Source organism: Schistocerca serialis, chromosome 2 (assembly GCF_023864345.2).
Source record: "Schistocerca serialis cubense isolate TAMUIC-IGC-003099 chromosome 2, iqSchSeri2.2, whole genome shotgun sequence".
Lineage (NCBI taxonomy): Eukaryota > Metazoa > Arthropoda > Insecta > Orthoptera > Acrididae > Schistocerca > Schistocerca serialis.
In genome coordinates this window covers 1,162,569,708-1,162,587,564 of record NC_064639.1, presented here as the reverse complement: position 1 = coordinate 1,162,587,564, position 17,857 = coordinate 1,162,569,708, and the positions used below count along the sequence as shown (strand labels likewise).

Sequence of the window (17,857 nt, the reverse complement as noted above, 5' to 3'; positions counted from 1 at the left end):
AGATCGCAGAAAATGGAGAGCCAAAGGACCTGCTAATATAGCAGATAACTGATGACTGACTATGGGTGCCCACAATACGCATATTATGCAAGTGATCTTCGTTTTATATGGAAATTTAATTTAATTTAATTTAGCCACGTGGCTACGGCAGTGGAAATTAGATAGAAAACCTGAGTAATGTACTATCTTCCCGAAATATTAAACGCACTGCGAAATCACGGAAAGTAATATGAGTGAATGTACAAACCCTTTATGTGGGAATTTAATTCAATATTACTGCGTTTCTTCGTGAGTTGTGTCTGATCACATGGACATGCTTTCGGTAGCCTAGACCTCTCCCTCCGTTTTTTGACATTATTTTTCTTTGTGTTTTGTGTTCACAGACGTGTAAGTGAAGCGTGCCATACAACAAGATTAAGAGGGTACTAGTGACCCGATTTATACCCCGACTGAACTCATTAGGTCAATCTGACGTTAATTATGCCTGGTGGGTTGTTTGAGGTAGGAAATTCTAAAAATCTGGGAGAGGTCTCATTGTGATTTGAATTCAGCAAGCATAAGCGACTATATTGCATTAAATACTGATGTGAACAGGACTGACAGTGTGCATTTGTGTTGCCATTTGATTTGAAGTAACACATAGCCATTGAGGAGAGGTAAACGAGATGAGACAAAAGAACTTTGCTTAAACTGTTGACCATCTTTTTGTATATGTTTGTGGTACACAGGATGGCTCGGTTTAAATGCATGCACGTGTATGAGAAGTGCGATGTTTGATGATGATCTTGTCTAATTCATAACCCTTCTCCTAATAAGGATCCATGTCTGACAGTAGATAGCAGTATTGAGACCATACCGATAGATTGTTACCTGGACTTCCACCCACTGTGGAGTCAGATACTGGCAGTGTGTGAATTTCGCGTTTTTCTTGCTTTGAAAGAATGAAAATAAATACAGATCTAGAATAAATCCCTTTTTCACTGGTATTCCAGCTCATCCAGTCTCAAGAAAAATAATTTTATCCAGTTATTGCCGTTACATTTGATATTTATTTATGCTGTTCAAATAATCTAGGCGAGAATGATATTAAAGGCATGCTATGACAAGTTTAAAAAAAGGAAGTGTTACGAGCTCCCGTAGAGTATGTTTTGTGCCATGGCCACTCGATCTTTCTCTTGCGTTCTCCGTTGCTATGTTTTGCTACACTAGTCAGTTTCTAAATATTTACTGAGGATTCACATTGACGGAGGTCGAAAGTAAATTATCGGGCTCATTAATTGAACTATTGAAAGACCAGTTGATAATCATGGGACACAACGCGCCTAAATATTAAGAGCAAACCTGTCAATGTGTAAAGATTCAGTGATTTTTGAATAGATAAATGAAAATTAATATACGGGGGTAACCTTGCAATACGTAGGGTTCATCTGGTGCGGAGGCCCGGTCAACAACGTGTGCTAGACAGTGAGCTCCGAAACGCTCGTGGCTGCACGAGTATTGTATTCTGTTTCCAGATATACAGGGTGTTACAAAAAGGTACGGCCAAACTTTTAGGAAACATTCCTCACACACAAAGAAAGAAAATATCTTATGTGGACATGCGTCCGGAAACGCTTACTTTCCATGTTAGAGCTCATTTTATTAATTCTCTTCAAATCTCATTAATCATGGAATGGAAACACAGCAACAGAACGTACCAGCGTGACTTCAAACACTTTGTTACAGGAAATGTTCAAAATGTGACTACGAAGGCTTTCCCGGCGTAATAATTGATAATTTTCTTCTCGGGTATGCAGCCGGATCATAACGTCTTCATGACACAATATTTCCGCGGTCCAACTAGCCGCAATCTTCAGATGAGAGTGCTGGTGCACGATCTCGCCGGAACTGACTTTCCAGCGCAAGCGGCGGCCCCTATATAGGCCGCAGAAGACCCACAACGCGTGCGCGAGAAGGTGCCGTAGCTGCCCTCTAGCGCAGTAAACATACCCGGCCGCCAGTCGTGGAAACAGGCGAAATCGAGACATCGCTGTCAAAAATTAAAAAATTTTTATTCCGACGATCGAACCACAGACCGTTGTTTTTTAATGTCAGATAACACCGGGTCCCAAGTCTTACTTATAAGATAACCCTTGCCTCTATTAATAAGATTGTCAGATAAACGAATCTCTATGTATTCTTTTAAAACACAGTCCCAATAGCGAGATGCAGGGGCAACCATTTGTGTCGCGTCATATAGCACTCTGTGTCCCTCGGTGAGACAGTGTTCCGCCACTGCGGATTTCTCAGGTTGAAGCAGCCGTGTGTGCCGCTGATGCTCAACACATCGGTCCTGAATGGTCCGGACTGTCTGACCAATATAAGCCTTTCCACATTGGCAGGGGATCTTGTACACACCGGGCTTCCTCAAACCCAAGTCATCCTTAACAGAGCCAAGAAGCGCTCTAATCTTGGCTGGCGGACGAAAAATACTTTTGATATGATATCTTTTCAGAATCCTTCCTATCTTCGAGGAAATGCTCCCAGCAAAAGGCAGAAAAGCCACCGATTTGCAGGTATCTTCTGGTGGTTCAGGCGAAGGTCCAAACTTGAAAGCACGACGGATCTGTTTATCTGTGTAGCCATTCTGCTTGAACACGGTCTTAAGATGGTCCAATTCTTGTGTCAAGCTTTCTCCATCTGAAATGGCATAAGCTCTTCTCGCCAACGTCCGCAAGACCCCCGTACGCTGGAACGATGAATGACAGCTAGAAGAATGTAGGTAACGATCCGTGTGCGTAGGCTTTCGATAAACACTGTGTCCCAGTGTCCCATCATCCTTTCTGTACACCAGAACATCCAGAAACGGAAGCTTTCCATCACTTTCCACCTGCATGGTAAACTTGATGCTAGGATGCAGGGAATTAAAATGATCTAGGAGGCGGTCAGGAGCTTCTCTCCCATGAGGCCACAGCATAAACGTATCGTCAACGTACCTCCAAAAACAGGTTGGTTTTAAGGACGCCGTCTTCAGCGCCATGTCCTCAAAACCTTCCATAAAAAGATTGGCGACTATTGGGGACAATGGGCTCCCCATAGCCACTCCGTCAGTCTGTTCAAAATATTTGTCATTGAATAAAAAGTACGTCGACGTCAACACGTGGCGACAAAGCCTGGTTGTTTCCTCATCCAGTTTCTCACCAATTAATTGCAAGGATTCTTCCAGAGGAACCCGGGTAAAAAGCGACACGACATCAAAGCTCACAAGCAAATCCCAAGGACTAAGAGACAAGGACTTCAATCTCTGAATAAACACCATAGAATTGGAAATGTGATGTTCGCATTTACCGACATGAGGGCCAAGAACAGATGCTAAATACTTGGCTAGATTGTAGGTAGGAGCACCCAAATTATTCACGATCGGACGAAGCGGGACCCCTTTCTTATGAATCTTGGGTAGACCGTATAATCTCGGTGGCACAGCAGCACCAGGACGAAGTTTTTTAAGAACGTCGTCAGGTAAAGAACTCTTCTTCAGCAGTGAAAGCGTCTTCCGTTTTATCCGTTCAGTTGGGTCGTCTTGCAATGTTCTGTAGGCCGAGTCTTCAAGTAAGAGATCCATCTTTCCCAGATAGTCATCACGTGACAGAAGAACCGTTGCGTTGCCTTTGCCCGCTGGTAGAACTATCAGATCTTCGTCTTCTCTAATGGACCGGACGGCTGCCCTTTCGAGAGAGGAGATGTTACTCCGTGGAGGCGGCGCCCGCCGCAATGTATGTGAGACCTCTTGCCTAATGTCTTCAGCTTGATCCTCCGAAAAGCTGGACACCGCTTTTTCGACTGCCAGTTGGACCGCGGAAATATTGTGTCACGAAGACGTTATGATCCGGCTGCATACCCGAGAACAATATTATCAATGTTCAAAATGTCCTCAGTTAGCGAGGATACATGCATCCACCCTCCGTCGCATGGAATCCCTGATGCGCTGATGCAGCCCTGGAGAATGGCGTATTGTATCACAGCCGTCCACAATACGAGCACGAAGAGTCTCTACATTTGGTACCGGGCTTTCAAATGCCCCCATAAATGAAAGTCGAGAGGGTTGAGGTCAGGGGAGCGTGGAGGCCACGGAATTGGTCCGCCTCTATCAATCCATCGGTCACCGAATCTGTTGTTGAGAATCGTACGAACACTTCGAGTGAAACGTGCAGGAGCTCCATCGTGCATGAATCACATGTTGTGTCGTACTTGTAAAGGCACATGTTGTAGCAGCACAGGTGGAGTATCCCGTATGAAATCATGGCGGTGAATCGAGGAAGTGCAGTACATACTGACGAAACTAAAATGAGCTCTAACATGGAAATTAAGCGTTTTCGGACACATGTCCACTTGACATCTTTTCTTTATTTGTGTGTGGTGAATGTTTCCTGAAAGTTTGGCCGTACCTTTTTGTAACACCCTGTACAGGAAATGTTTATAATTTTTATAATTTGTTTGGATTTTCTTGATAATGATCATATTTAAAATGACTACCAGTATGCGCTGTGCTGATACATACAAAATGCTCGTCTTTTCTACAGGAAAACTTTAGCAACGAAATCTCCTTTTCGTTTCTGTGTTTTAAATCGCGGCCTTCCTCTGCATCCACTTGCCGCTCCTGCCTCTCTCACATAATTGCGACTTCTTTCCCGTTGTTTCTCTAGTTTCCATTGCTCATCACCCTTCTCTCAACCTCATTTCTCTTCTTGGTACTGTTTGCCTTAGGAAACTGTGTTTCTTCAAAGGACACCCTATGCAGGACACTAGCCTGACCTATTCTCGAGTATTGCTCCAGTGTTTGGGGTCCGTACCAGAATGGACTGAAGGAAGAGATCGAAGCAATTCAGAGGCAGGCCTGCTATATTTGTTATCAGTAGATTTGAACGACACACAAGTGTTACAGAGATCCTTTGGAACTGAAATGGGAATGCCTGCAAGGAAGGCGACGTTCTTTTCGGGGAACACCGTTGAGAAGATATAGAGATCAGGAATTTGAAGGTGACTGCAGAAGGATTCTACTGCTGCTAACATAAATTTCGCATAAGAACTGCGAAGGTAACATAGCAAAAATGAGGCCTCTTACCGCGGCATACAGAGAGTCGTTTTTCCATGCTCTACTAGCGAGTGGTACAGGAAAGGAAATGACTAGTAGCAGTGTGGGGTACCCTCCGTCATGCACCGCAGGGTAGATTGTCGAGTATGTATGTAGTTGATGTACGCCTGTGCCAGTTCTTAATACCTTAAGGTAAAAATTAGGTGTGGTTTTCTTTAGAACGACATTGCATTCAAGTACCTAGTGGACTGTGCAACATGGGGCAGATTGCTTCTGTGCTATATTCTTACCTAACGAAGTAGTACGAATTCAAGTTCCAAAAACTACAATTTAAACAACAAATGTCGCTTCTTGCAATCGTATTTATGCAATATTGTCGTACGAAATACACACACAGACACAGACACAATGGGAGGTTCAGGGAAGGGTGGGGGGACGTCATGTATCATTATCTCTATACATTCACTATTGCGGAAGAGCCTTCGGTAAACTTCTAATTTGTGGACCAAGAGAATACGAAGAGAAAGATGGGCGCATCACTAATCAAGAAACTAAGCTTATTTAATCCATGACAGTTATGCTGAAAATATAGAAAAGAGGTATTAATTCACTACACGCTCTTATTTTGAGCTCTATGAAATATTTGCTACTCAGGGCGATCTTGCACTGCCGGTTTTTGCAATATACCAAATTTAAGTCGTTCTCTGAAACAATGCACACAAGGATTCCACTGCGCTTCCTAAAACTGTAACGATTACAGAATTCAGTAAAGGTGCTGTCAGACTTCGATACTTCACGGAATGTGTGACTTATAGCCACGGACAGTAGAAGGCGCTGCGCTGCGCTGCTCAGCGTGCGTCATCGAGCAGAGTCTGGAGCGGGCTGTGGCGACACTGGTTCCTCCCCTCCCCTCCCCCACCCTCCCCTCCCCACCGACCTCTGCACAACAACAAGCCACTCCCCCACCACCACGTGGCCAGCGGCCTGCGCTGTGGCTCAATCGGCAGTCAGTCGCCGCCGAACTTCGTTACCTCGGAGGCGCTCTTCTGACGCTGAGGTGAGTGCTATCTTAACGAAGACATTCGTCTCTGTTTGTTAGTCGTACTGCTGCACCAAATTCAACGCAGGCGATAACAGCAAGAACTCGTGCAGTCGTCCACAAAACTAGAAATAGGTTTGCACCTCTAGACAGCTTTTCCTCAATCAGACGAGCGGAATATCTACGGAACGTCAGTTTCGCAGCGAGTAGACGCACTTTGACACCGTGCGCGCTCTCTCGCTGCGTCTGTTGACACTTTACGAAAGTCTGTAAGTGCGCAAAGTCGCAATTTGCCAACCATACCTAAAATCCGAAAGTAAATCGCCACAGGCTACGTCAGAGAAGTAACTGTGCAGTTCGGACGGACGATGAGTAGCGGAGCCAACTGACAGCAGCACTTCTCACGTGCGTGTGTAATTTCACCTAGACCAAGTCGCAGAAAGAGGCAAAGTATTCCACATCTGTACACGGACGTGACAAGTCGTGGGACAGCGGTATGCACATATTCATGTGCCGGTAGTACATGTTCACGTGGTTGAAAAGGACAGTGCGTCGACAGACCTGTCACTTGTCCTCCGGTTAATCATGTGAAAAGGTTTCCGACGCGATTACGGCCGGAAGACGGGAATTAACAGACTCTGGACCCGGAATGGTAACTTAAGCGAGACGAGTCTGAGATTCTGTTTCGGAAATCGTCAGGGATTTCAGTACTCCAAGATCCAAAGTGTCAACAGTGTGCCGAGAGTACCAAACCTCAGACGCGGCCTGCCTCCACGGACAGTGCACCGGCCGACAGCCTCCACTTTATGACCAAGAGCAGCGGCGTGTGCGCAGAATTGTCAGTGCTAACAAACAAGCAGCACTGCATCAAGAAACAGCAGAAATCAGTGTGGGACGTACGACGAACGTATACGTTAGGAGAGTGCGGCGAAATGTGGCGTTGGGCAGCAGAAGGCCGTGGCGGGTGCCTTTGCTAACAGGACGGCACCGTCTGCAGAGCCTCTCCTGGACTAGAGGTGGGCCAAACGGTTATTCTGGGGTAACCGTTATCACATTTATAGTTATTCTTTGATAACCGTTATCGTTAACGATTATTAATAACTACCAAGTTATTTTTCGCCAGCGGATACCGAATACTCCGAGGGGCTACAGTTAAATAACGACATAGTTGGAATCCATCAGTTTAGTTATCAGTATAACTGCGAGTAGTGTGAAAGGGCAGCAATGTCGTATGAATCGTGTCATAAGCTTCGCTTATTAACTCCGGGTACATTTTAGTTGATGTTAGAACGATTATTAGTGTTTCATATTATATGTTTGCATGTTATCGGTCGCTATTAGAAATATTATCTTCGCAGCTGCGACAGAAAGTACGCAGAACTTCACCACAGCACTGTTTAAGTAAAATGTTAACAACGTGCGTTTTTAAGTATGAAGTAATACGTAATCTGAGTACTGTAGGTTAAATTCGAAGCTTAATTTCTTGTGCTGCTCACATAATGGAATAAAGTGTACAGCCTTGTAATACAACAAAAAATATACGTAATGTGACAGATTCGTTTACTCCTGTGCTGTAAAAGCTAGTCCTATTGCGGAAAGTGTGAGCACGCTAATCCAAGTTTTATGTCAGATTTGGAAACTGCTCGATTTCTCCAGCTACAGCATGTTTATAACATATGAAGACATGCAGATCGAAAAGGTTGACAGTGTTACATTTCTGGGACTACAACTCGATAATAAATTCAGTTGGGAAGGGCATACCACATTTTTTCACTCTATTATTTCATAAGGGAGTATATTCTGTGGTAACTTATCAAACGTAGCAAAAGTTTTTCGCATGTAAAAGCGTGTAATAAAAATCGTTTTTGGTATAAATTCAAGAACATCATGTAGGAACCTGTTCAAGGAACTTTGTATTCTAACCACTGCTTCCTAGTATATTTATTACTTAATGAAATTTGTTACAAGTACTTCCAACCAATAGCTAAATACACAATATCAGTACTAGAATGGGAACAGCAATCTACATAAAGACCTAAAATCACTTACCTTGGTCCAAAAGGGGTCCAATATTCAGAACATGCATTTTCAATAAACTACCAGCAAGTCAGCAACCATTAAAAACTTGGTTTCATATAAAGCACGGTTTACAGTTGTGTTTGAAAGACTATTTGATACAGAAGTGTCTGATTCCACCCGTCATCAATATGCCGGAAATGGCTATTTTCAGTGTGTCTATGACGTCACTACATTCACAAAGCAACAAACACGAAGATACATATAAATAATACAACAACATCTCCCACCATAAATACAATCAAACCAACAGGACAACTGCGGGAAGTTGGGGGTTTTAGGGTGAGGACAAGCTAGTAAAAAAAAAAACACACCATGATCCCAAGACACAAAATGAAGAACAAAAAGAAAAAAAATACAGCATTCTGCTACACCAACAAAAATCTGCAGGAATCGGACACTTCCCTTGAACAATATAGGTCAACCATAGGTGACCATACCAAAACACCAATATCCACAACTAAAAGTACGAAAATTGGAATCAAACATTTCCCTTGACCTACATAGGTCAACCTCAGATGACGATACGAAAGCATCAACACATACAACTATGAAATTGGGAATCGGTCATTGCTGGTGACCTATATAGGTGCATCACAGCTACTGATACCAAAAAACCAACAACTACAACTGCGGAAAATAAAACCACAATCCCAAAAGTCCACAAATAAATCATCCCTATATAAATTAAATCACATTCAATACTCCATAAATACACAAAACATCACAGCTAGAAAAAAAAAAGCAAATTCCGGCACTGCAAACTAGATCGGCAGCCCCCCCCCCCCCCCCCCCACACACACACAAAAGCACCGTGCCGTAATGACATTCACACACCACAACACCTTTACGTCGAAGCAGACGGGTGGAATCAGACGCTTCCATTGACCCCTCCTTCTACTCTGTAGATAAATATCGTAACAGAGATTGATAGACCAGCTTAGGTAAAAATTCTGCTATATTTCAGTTTTGACAGCACTTGGTTGCAACAGTCAAGATCGGGTATTCTGTGTATGATAAATTTATTAAAAGTGCGTAACTGTGTTTTATTCTGACAGTGTATCAATTCTGTAAATATTAGCAGTTACTGTGATATATTCACATATTTTGACAATCTCCTGACAAATGATGGGGATAATAATTATTATATTCAACTGTATTATATTATACTTTCTAACATGTTATTTGTCATTCGCGATGGCCAGCGGCTATTTCCGAAGAAGTACGTAAGTAACTGTTCGCTCTAGTAACTATCGTCTCTGTAATATCACTGGGGTCCAGTACCAACTTCCAGGTTACCTGTAATGGTAGCCCGACAACTGCCAGAGAGTGAGAACTGTGAGCCAATGACGATAACTGTCAGAGGAAAATACCGATCTCTGACAGTTATTTCCATAGTCGCTCGAATTCCTGATGGTATCTCTCTTAATACAGCCCGTCCAAGCTAAATTGACATATGAGGCGGTGGCTTAAGGGAACGACCGTACTTGTTAATGGCTGTAATGCAGCTCCTATCAGCCACCGCTCGGACATTAACTTTATTTAATTGTTTGTGCTAAAAGTAACGAAGGCGCACGATATAGTACACAGTTCTTATCAACAGATGGCGCGCAGTCTCACAGTTATTCCCATGGCCTATAGAACGCCTTCCAAATGGTCTACCCTCTCCTTAGTTCCTAGCCAGATCTCCGATGAGTTGACGGGAAAGCGTAGTACGATTTTCGGTCAACAGATGGCGCGAGGCACTGTTGACATTAGACAGTTATTGAAATAACTGCCTGCATCAGAGGAACGGTTATCGCAGTAACCGTTACTTTTCAGTAACCGATTATTTCTATCAGTTAATTTATTTTTTACCACCTCTATCCTGGACTGTTGCTCGTATCGGTTAGACGATAAACGACAGTAGAACCGTGGTCTGCTCAGATGAGTTCCGATTTCAGTTGGTAAGAACTGATGTTAGGGTTGGAGAGGGTGCACACCCCACGAAGCCATGGACCCAAGTTATCAGCAAGGCACTGTGAAAACAGGTGGTGGTTCCATAATGGTTTGGGCTGTGCTTACATGGAATGGGCTGGGTTCTTTGGTCCAACTGAACCGATCATTGACTGGAAATGGTTTTGTTCGGCTAATTAGAGGCCATTTACAGCCAAACAACGATGGAATTTTTATGGATGACACTGCGTCAAGTCACAGGGCCATAATTGTTCGTGACTAGTATGAAGAACATTCTGAACATTACGAGCGAATAATGCGGTCACCCAGATCGCCCCACATAAATCCCTTTGATCGTTTATGGGACATAACCGAGAGATCAGTTCGGGCACAAAATCCTGCATCGGCATCATTTTCTCAGTTACGGACGGCTATAGAGGCAGCATGCCTCGGTGTTCCTGCAGCGGACTCCCAGGGACTTTTTCAGTCCATGCCACATCCAGTTGCTGCACTACGGCGGTCGAAATAACGTCCGAGACGGTTTTAGGAGGCGCCCCACGATTTTTGTCACCTCATTGTATAATTGAGGTTGAGAGAGGGATTTTCATTTTTTATAGCTAAGTCCTAATAGCCCATCGGTAAGAACACGGAAGAATCCGTATGTTATGATACTTACAGTGCTGTGTTTAGAGCTTCCACTATAAAAAAGGCAGTTGTTCAGTATTCCTTTTCGGCCTTTATTCTTTAGTAATACACTGGATTACAAGGTTCGTTCGGAACAGCTACTCAGTCTTCTCGCGTTGTTACTCGAGTGGCAGCGTCGTGTAGCAACAACAATTCAGCAAGTTTTCTTATCGTCATCTTCAGAGGAAGGCTAAAGGGTATAGCACAGTGGACTCGCATTCGGGAGGACGACTGTTGAATCCCGCGTCCGGCCATCCTGATTTACATTTGCCGTGATTTCCCTAAGTAGCTCCAGGCAAATGCAGGGATAGTTCCTTTCAAAGGGCACGGCCGAGTTCCTTCCTCTTCCTTCCCTAATCCGATGAGACCGATGACGTCGCTGTCTGGTCTCCTCCCCCAAAAACAACCCAACCCAACTAATGGGCACGAAAGAATTTGATGACGAGTGGGAAACTTACGACACGCTGCTACAAGGCACTTTGCCTGTTAGCTAGTCTCATGGGATCTTCGACTGACGTTTGTTTAGCAATCTTTCTGACGGTTAGCCAACACGAGTGGCTGGCGTTGTCAAAGGTTTACCTTCCACTGCTGGAGGCGCACTGGAGTGGAGTCTGTGGCAGGAGAATATTCGTACCTGTCGCCTCAGAGTCTGCAGACTTTTCCTGGTTGCCTAAGAGGTAACTGGTGTTAGAGAGCTGGGCCAGCCCAGCCCAGATACTGTTACGAGAAAGAACGGTCCGACGCTGTCAAGCTGCTCTCTGACAGGTACGGCGAAGTAGCCAGCCAGGACTCCCTCAGTGGCAGCACCTGGTTAACAACACGCTGCTAAGTGAGGAGCACTGCAGCTCTTGAGCAGAAGTTCACTTGCTGCAGTTCTATTCGTGCCAAAGCAATACGTAAGAAAGTGGCCCCGAGTTTATCATATTCAATCTTAGTTTATTGAAGAAAGATATTAATCATTTCCTTTCAAAAACTCGAGAGCAGTTTAAAACATACCGTCATCAGTTTTGACATTACAGCATAAATATATGTTCGTGATATTTTTTGATCTTCTGGTAAACCAGGTCTATCTATGTCTGCAGCCCCATACTGTATACACGAACATTCACGAAAAGCTGTCTCGCCGAATTCTCGAACATTCATTTCCGTGTGGGCCCAAAGCACAAAGAATGAATTTATACATACGCTGCGCTGCCCAATTGTTATCTAGGGTTGACAACATAATTTAGTGTCTACATCATGTACGTAGCAGTAACGCTACATAATCGGAAGTGTATCGGCTGTTTTATATACACTTCAACCTACAGAACGTTCATAACGAAAATGGTGATAAGGAGAGCCATGAAGTGTTGGAATAGGTCATACGTGTGTGTGTGTGTGTGTGTGTGTGTGTGTGTGTCTGTGTGTCTCTGTGTTTGTGTATGTGTCTGTGTGTGGTGCATTTAGTATCTGATCTTTATGTTCTGATTCTAGTTTTAAATTAATTAAAAAGTTTACAGCTTCAGAAAGACACTATCGTTACTATCCTATTTTAACATCTTAAATGTTCGGATGATAAGTTGCCGTCTCTTTAATCTAAGAATAGATGATCAATGCAGCTAGCCACTATCTCTGTGTAATGTCTTGTCTGTATAGACGTGTATCTGTTGTCTTTAAGTTCCCTTCACCTTCACACATAAGTCTATACAGTAAAATAAGGCCCTCCCAGTTCCTGGCTGATCCGTGATAAGACAGGCGAAAAAATTAGACTTATGGAGGATTATTAGTATTGTCTCTATTTTCATTCGCTCTTTCTCTCCTTTATCTTTCATTACGTGATAAAAATAATCAGTCATATAGAATCTTTGGTGGAGTCCTTCGTCTTGGTAATCAGCGGCTGGCTTGCTGTAAGAGATCTTTACATTTATTATTACTGTTAAACACTGCAGTCAGTCGGGAGAATCAATCGTTTCGACAATTTGTTCCTTTTCGAAAGATTGCGAATTCCAGATGTGTACGAAGCCTTTTTGGACGATTTAACACAGACTCAGTGATTGCAGGCTCTCTTCGACACAGCTGAAACTTCCCCACTAATTACAGGGCCAACGTGATCAACAAATGATTCAGAAAAAAAAACTCATTCGTTCATTCACGCCAGAACAAAAAAGTTACAAACCTTATTTATGGAGGAAATCGTGTATTAACTCCATCTCCATTACATGTCCAGGTCTTCGGTGATTCCACGCCTTAATTATTTTCCTTTTACAATCTCTTTCTCTTCAAAACAAACCGCCAACGGCACAAACGTTAATTGGTTCGCTTTGGCGAGAAGAAAAGCAGAATATGTATCTCTCAGAAAGACGTCAATCCCTCAACAGATACCCCAGAAGCTGTCCTAGTTACCACTCTAACAACCATGGAGAATGCCTATATGCATCTCTGTTATTTCAAAAAATAAACGCACTAGAAAATACTTTGGCGTCGACGAGCTGTCGCCGCATATATTACGAGAAAATCAGATCAGAAAACTTTTCCAAAGTGAATGAATGTGGATGGTTTGATTGAAAATGATTAATTGGTGCGTGGTAGAGGGTATTTGCTGTGGGGACATTACACTATATACGAAAAATTTTGCGAATTAACCTTAACAATAAATGTAATCTTAAATATTAATTAATATTTCATAACTGAAAGCGGGTACACTATTTCTCCATACGAAGTATACGATGTTGAGACTTGCTTAGAAAGCAATTCAGACGTATGAGAGTGCTGGTTTGTCTATAAAACTGATTTCCAGAAACACCTATTTGTCTCACGATTTCGTTTCTGTGTTTTGAGCGTTTATGATTCTCAGTGCCTTAATATTAATACATCGATTATTTTTCAGTCCAGTATGACCAGTTTCGATCTCCATCGATATCTTCAGTTCTAAAGACAAAGTGAAACTTAATATGCACTTTCTGTTATTTTATAAATTGTAGGGAAGTACGGGTCGCTGACGCAATTGCGTAGGTAAATCCAACACTCATTTACAATATTTTCTGCATTTTGTAAAATAGTAGACAGTGTCTATTTAGTTTTATTTTGTTTTTAGATCTAGGGAGATCGAAACCAGTCATACTGTTTGCAAAATGTGCAGATGAGAGTGAAAAATAACAGTGTTTTACATACCAATACAGTTTCTGATATGTGCCATAGCGAATATGTCTTCTACACTGAAAACTTCAGCATAGGTTATTAAGCAACAGTAAAGGATAACTTGACTGGGATACTCTCTTTCAAATTTTGAAGGTATCATGGGTAAAACACATGGGCCGAAAGGCTATTTACAACTTGTATAGTAAACAGACGGCAATTATATAAGAGTCGAGGGCCATAAAAGGGAAGCAACGGTTGAGAAGGGAGCGAGACAAGTTTTGAAGCCTATCCTCGATGTTATTCGATCCTTACATTGAGTAAGCACTAAACGAAATCGTAAAAAATTTTGTTAGTAATTGAAGTCCAGGAAGAAGAAATAAAAACTTCAAGGTTTGCCAATGACACTGTAATTCTGCCAGAGACAGTAAAGAACTTTAAAGAGCATTTGAACGGAATGGACAGTCTCTTGAAAGGAGGATATCAGATGGACATCAACAAAAGCAAAATAAGGATGATGGAATATGTTCGAATTAAATCAGGTGATGCTGAGGGAACTAGATTAGGAAACGAGAGGCCTAAAGTAGTAGATGATTGTTGCTACTTGGTTAGTAAAATAACTGAGATGGTCGAAGTAGAGAGGATATAAAATGTAGATTGGCAATGGCATGAAAAGCGTTCCTGAAGATCAGAAATTTGTAAACATCGAATATAGATTTAAGTGTTGGGAAGTTTTTTTTCTGGAAGTACTTTAATGGAGTGTAGCTACGTATGGAAGTGAAGCAGGTGCAATAAAAGTTTAGATAAGAGGACAACAGAAGCTCTTGAAATGTGCTACAGAAGAATACTGATGATTAGATGGGTAGATCATGTAACTCATGAAGTGGTGTTGAACAGAACAGGGGAGATAAGAAATTTGTGACACAAACTGACAAGTAGAAGGTATCGGTTGATTCTGTTGATAGGACTCCTTCGGAGACATCAATGGATCACAAATTTTGTATTGGAAGGAAATGTGGGGGATAAAAGTCGTAGAGGAAGAGATGCGGTAAGCGGATTTAGAAGGACATTGTTGTAGTAGTTATACGGAGATGAAAACGCTTGCGCAGGATGGAGTAGCATGGAGCGATGCATCAAGTCATTCTTGGGACTGAAGACCACAACAACAACAAAGGGTAACTACTATTAATTTAGACTTGGTCTAAAATACACAGATTTTCTGGAAGAATGCAATAATTACGTAGTTTAAATATGGTCTTGTCAATGGTGCTCGTAATCGATTTATTTATTTATTTTTATTTTTTTTGCCAATGGTATAATTAAGAATTTTATTTTACTATATCAAACAGCAACTTAAAATGTTTTTTATTCTTTTGACGATGACCGGTTTCAGTCAGTAATGACCATCCTCAGATCTACAATATAAAAATATATACACCTAGTAAGCAGTGTGTCTTTCAACACAATACAGCATTACGTATAACAATATACTATCATAGAACCAGGGAACTGTACAGATAAAATACGGTAAAACGTACCTTTTCTACACCATGTCCTAAAGTGATAAGGCCATAATGGCATCGTCAAAACATATAAATATACTCAGCACAGCATCGTCACATGGATCTAAAATGAGGTGTAGAATAGGCCACATCGTCCACACAGTAATGTTTGCAGCTAGCTACTGAAGTACATTTCCCTGGTTGTATGATAGTATATTATGCTAGGTAATGCTGTATTGTGTTGAAATACACAGTGCTCACTAGGTGTATATATTTTTATATTGTAGATCTGACGGTGGTCATTACTGACTGAAACCGGTCATCGTCAAAAGAATTGATATTGTGATCAAAGACTGGAATGAAAGACATTTGACAGTATTGGATCACTGTCCATACACGCGACTATGTCGAAGCTGGTGAAACAGCAACTTGCCATGCTTACATACAACGCTTACAGCTACACACTGTGACTAATGTTAATTGACTTTGTAAGCTGGAAAAGTAAATATTCTGTCAGTACAGTAAATTATATTTCCAATTTAGAGCTAATAAATGGTTGAGTACAGAATATTCACCCTCCCAGGATTACTCGGTACCTCAATAAGCCCAGTTGTGTTAGGCGACACACATCGCAAGCCCGTTATTCAGAAGAGCATTTCGCGTTTCCCTGCAGATGGCTGTCGACTGCTGGTCGATGTGTGTGTCAGTGGTGCTGGCCGCCACTACGCTCTTCATCTTATGGTGGCGCCGCTACGTCGGCAGCTTCTCTCGCCGCGGGATTCCGTACGCCACGCCTCTGCCTGTGGTGGGCAACATGCTGGACGTGCTGCTCAACAGGAAGTCCGTGCCCGACGTCCTCGTCGACCTCTACCACAAGATGGAGCCGCACCCCTACGCAGGCGCCTTCTCGTTCATGATCCCTCTTGTGATGGTCAGAGATCCCGACCTGATACGCACCATCACCGTCAAGGACTTTGACCACTTTACCGACCACATGGACTTCATCAACGCAGACAGAAGCAATCTCCTGTCACAGCGGATGCTTCTTGCATTGAAAGGTAAGCACATTTACGATCGAACGTCCTCTATACAGCCTGCAGTGGCGCTACAGCCTCAAAACTCCTCTGTCTCCTATTTCTGGCGTTAGAAGCTTTTGTCGCTGCTCTTCAGTGATTTTCCTGTTAGGAAACAGCCGAGTGTGAAGTAGTTAAAAAGTGTGGATCCCCACTACAAAATATGGTGGAACAACATGACACAATGATCTCTCCCAGTGCTTCTTGCTTGGTTATTCCAATGGACAATTATTACATTACACACTGTGATTCATGTGGCCAGTCCATTCCTTTTAAAAATTGGTTTAAATAATACACTACTGGCCATTAAAATTGCTACACCAAGAAGAAATGCAGATGATAAACGTGTATTAATTGGACAATGATATTATACTAGAACTGACATGTGATTACATTTTCACGCAATTTATGTGCATAGATCCTGAGAAATCAGTACCCAGAACAACCACCTCTGGCCGTAATTACGGCCTCGATACGCCTGGCCATTAAGTCAAACAGAGTTTGGATGGCGTGTACAGGTACAGCTGCCCGTGCAACTTCAACACAATACCACAGTTCATCAAGAGTAGTGACTGGCGCATTGTGACGAGCGAGTTGCTCGACCACCATTGACCAGACGCTTTCAATTGCTGAGAGGTCTGGAGAATGTGCTGGCCAGGGCAGCAGTGGAATATTTTCTGTATCCAGAAAGGTCCGAACAGTACCTGCAACATGCGGTCGTTCGTTATCCTGCTGAAATGTAAGGTTTCGCAGGGATCGATGAAGGGTAGAGCCACGGGTCGTATCACATCTGAAATGTAAAGTCCACTGTTCAAAGTGCCGTCAATACGAACCAGAGGTGACCGAGACATGTAACCAATGACACCCCATACCATCACGCCGGGTGATACGCCAGTATAGCGATGACGAATACACGCTTCCAATGTGCGTTCACCGCGATGTCGCCAAACACGGATGCGACCATCATAATGCTGTAAACAGAATCCGGATTCATCCAAAAAAAAATGACATTTTGCCATTCGTGGACCCAGTACACCACCGCAGGCGCTCCTGTCTGTGATGCAGCGTCAAGGATAACCGCAGCCATGGTCTCCGAGCTGATAGTCCATGCTGGTGCAAACGTCGTCGAACTGTTCGTGCAGATGGTTGTTGTCTGTTGACTCAGGGATCGAGACGTGGCTGCACGATCCGTTACAGTCATGTGGATAAGATGCCTGTCATCTCGACTGCTATAGTTGAATTCTTTTATCTTGGCGGCTCGCGCATGCCCGCCCACATTGCTGCGTTGCCAGTTGCACACGACGCACGCGCCAATAGAAGCAGCGCCATAGTATAGTATAGTTCGCAAGCTTACGTTTAGGGG

General features: G+C 42.9%; 1 protein-coding gene across 1 annotated transcript in view; it reads left to right on the top strand.

Moving 5' to 3' along the window:
* Window positions 1-6,046: 6,046 nt before the first annotated feature.
* The window catches only part of LOC126458633 (cytochrome P450 9e2-like), a 77,288-nt gene continuing 65,477 nt past the window's right edge, over window positions 6,047-17,857 (top strand). The window contains exons 1-2 of the mRNA XM_050095801.1: window positions 6,047-6,128; window positions 16,095-16,479. Coding sequence (XP_049951758.1) covers window positions 16,095-16,479 — 385 coding nt within the window. The 5' untranslated portion in view covers window positions 6,047-6,128. The remainder of the gene's footprint in view (window positions 6,129-16,094; window positions 16,480-17,857) is intronic.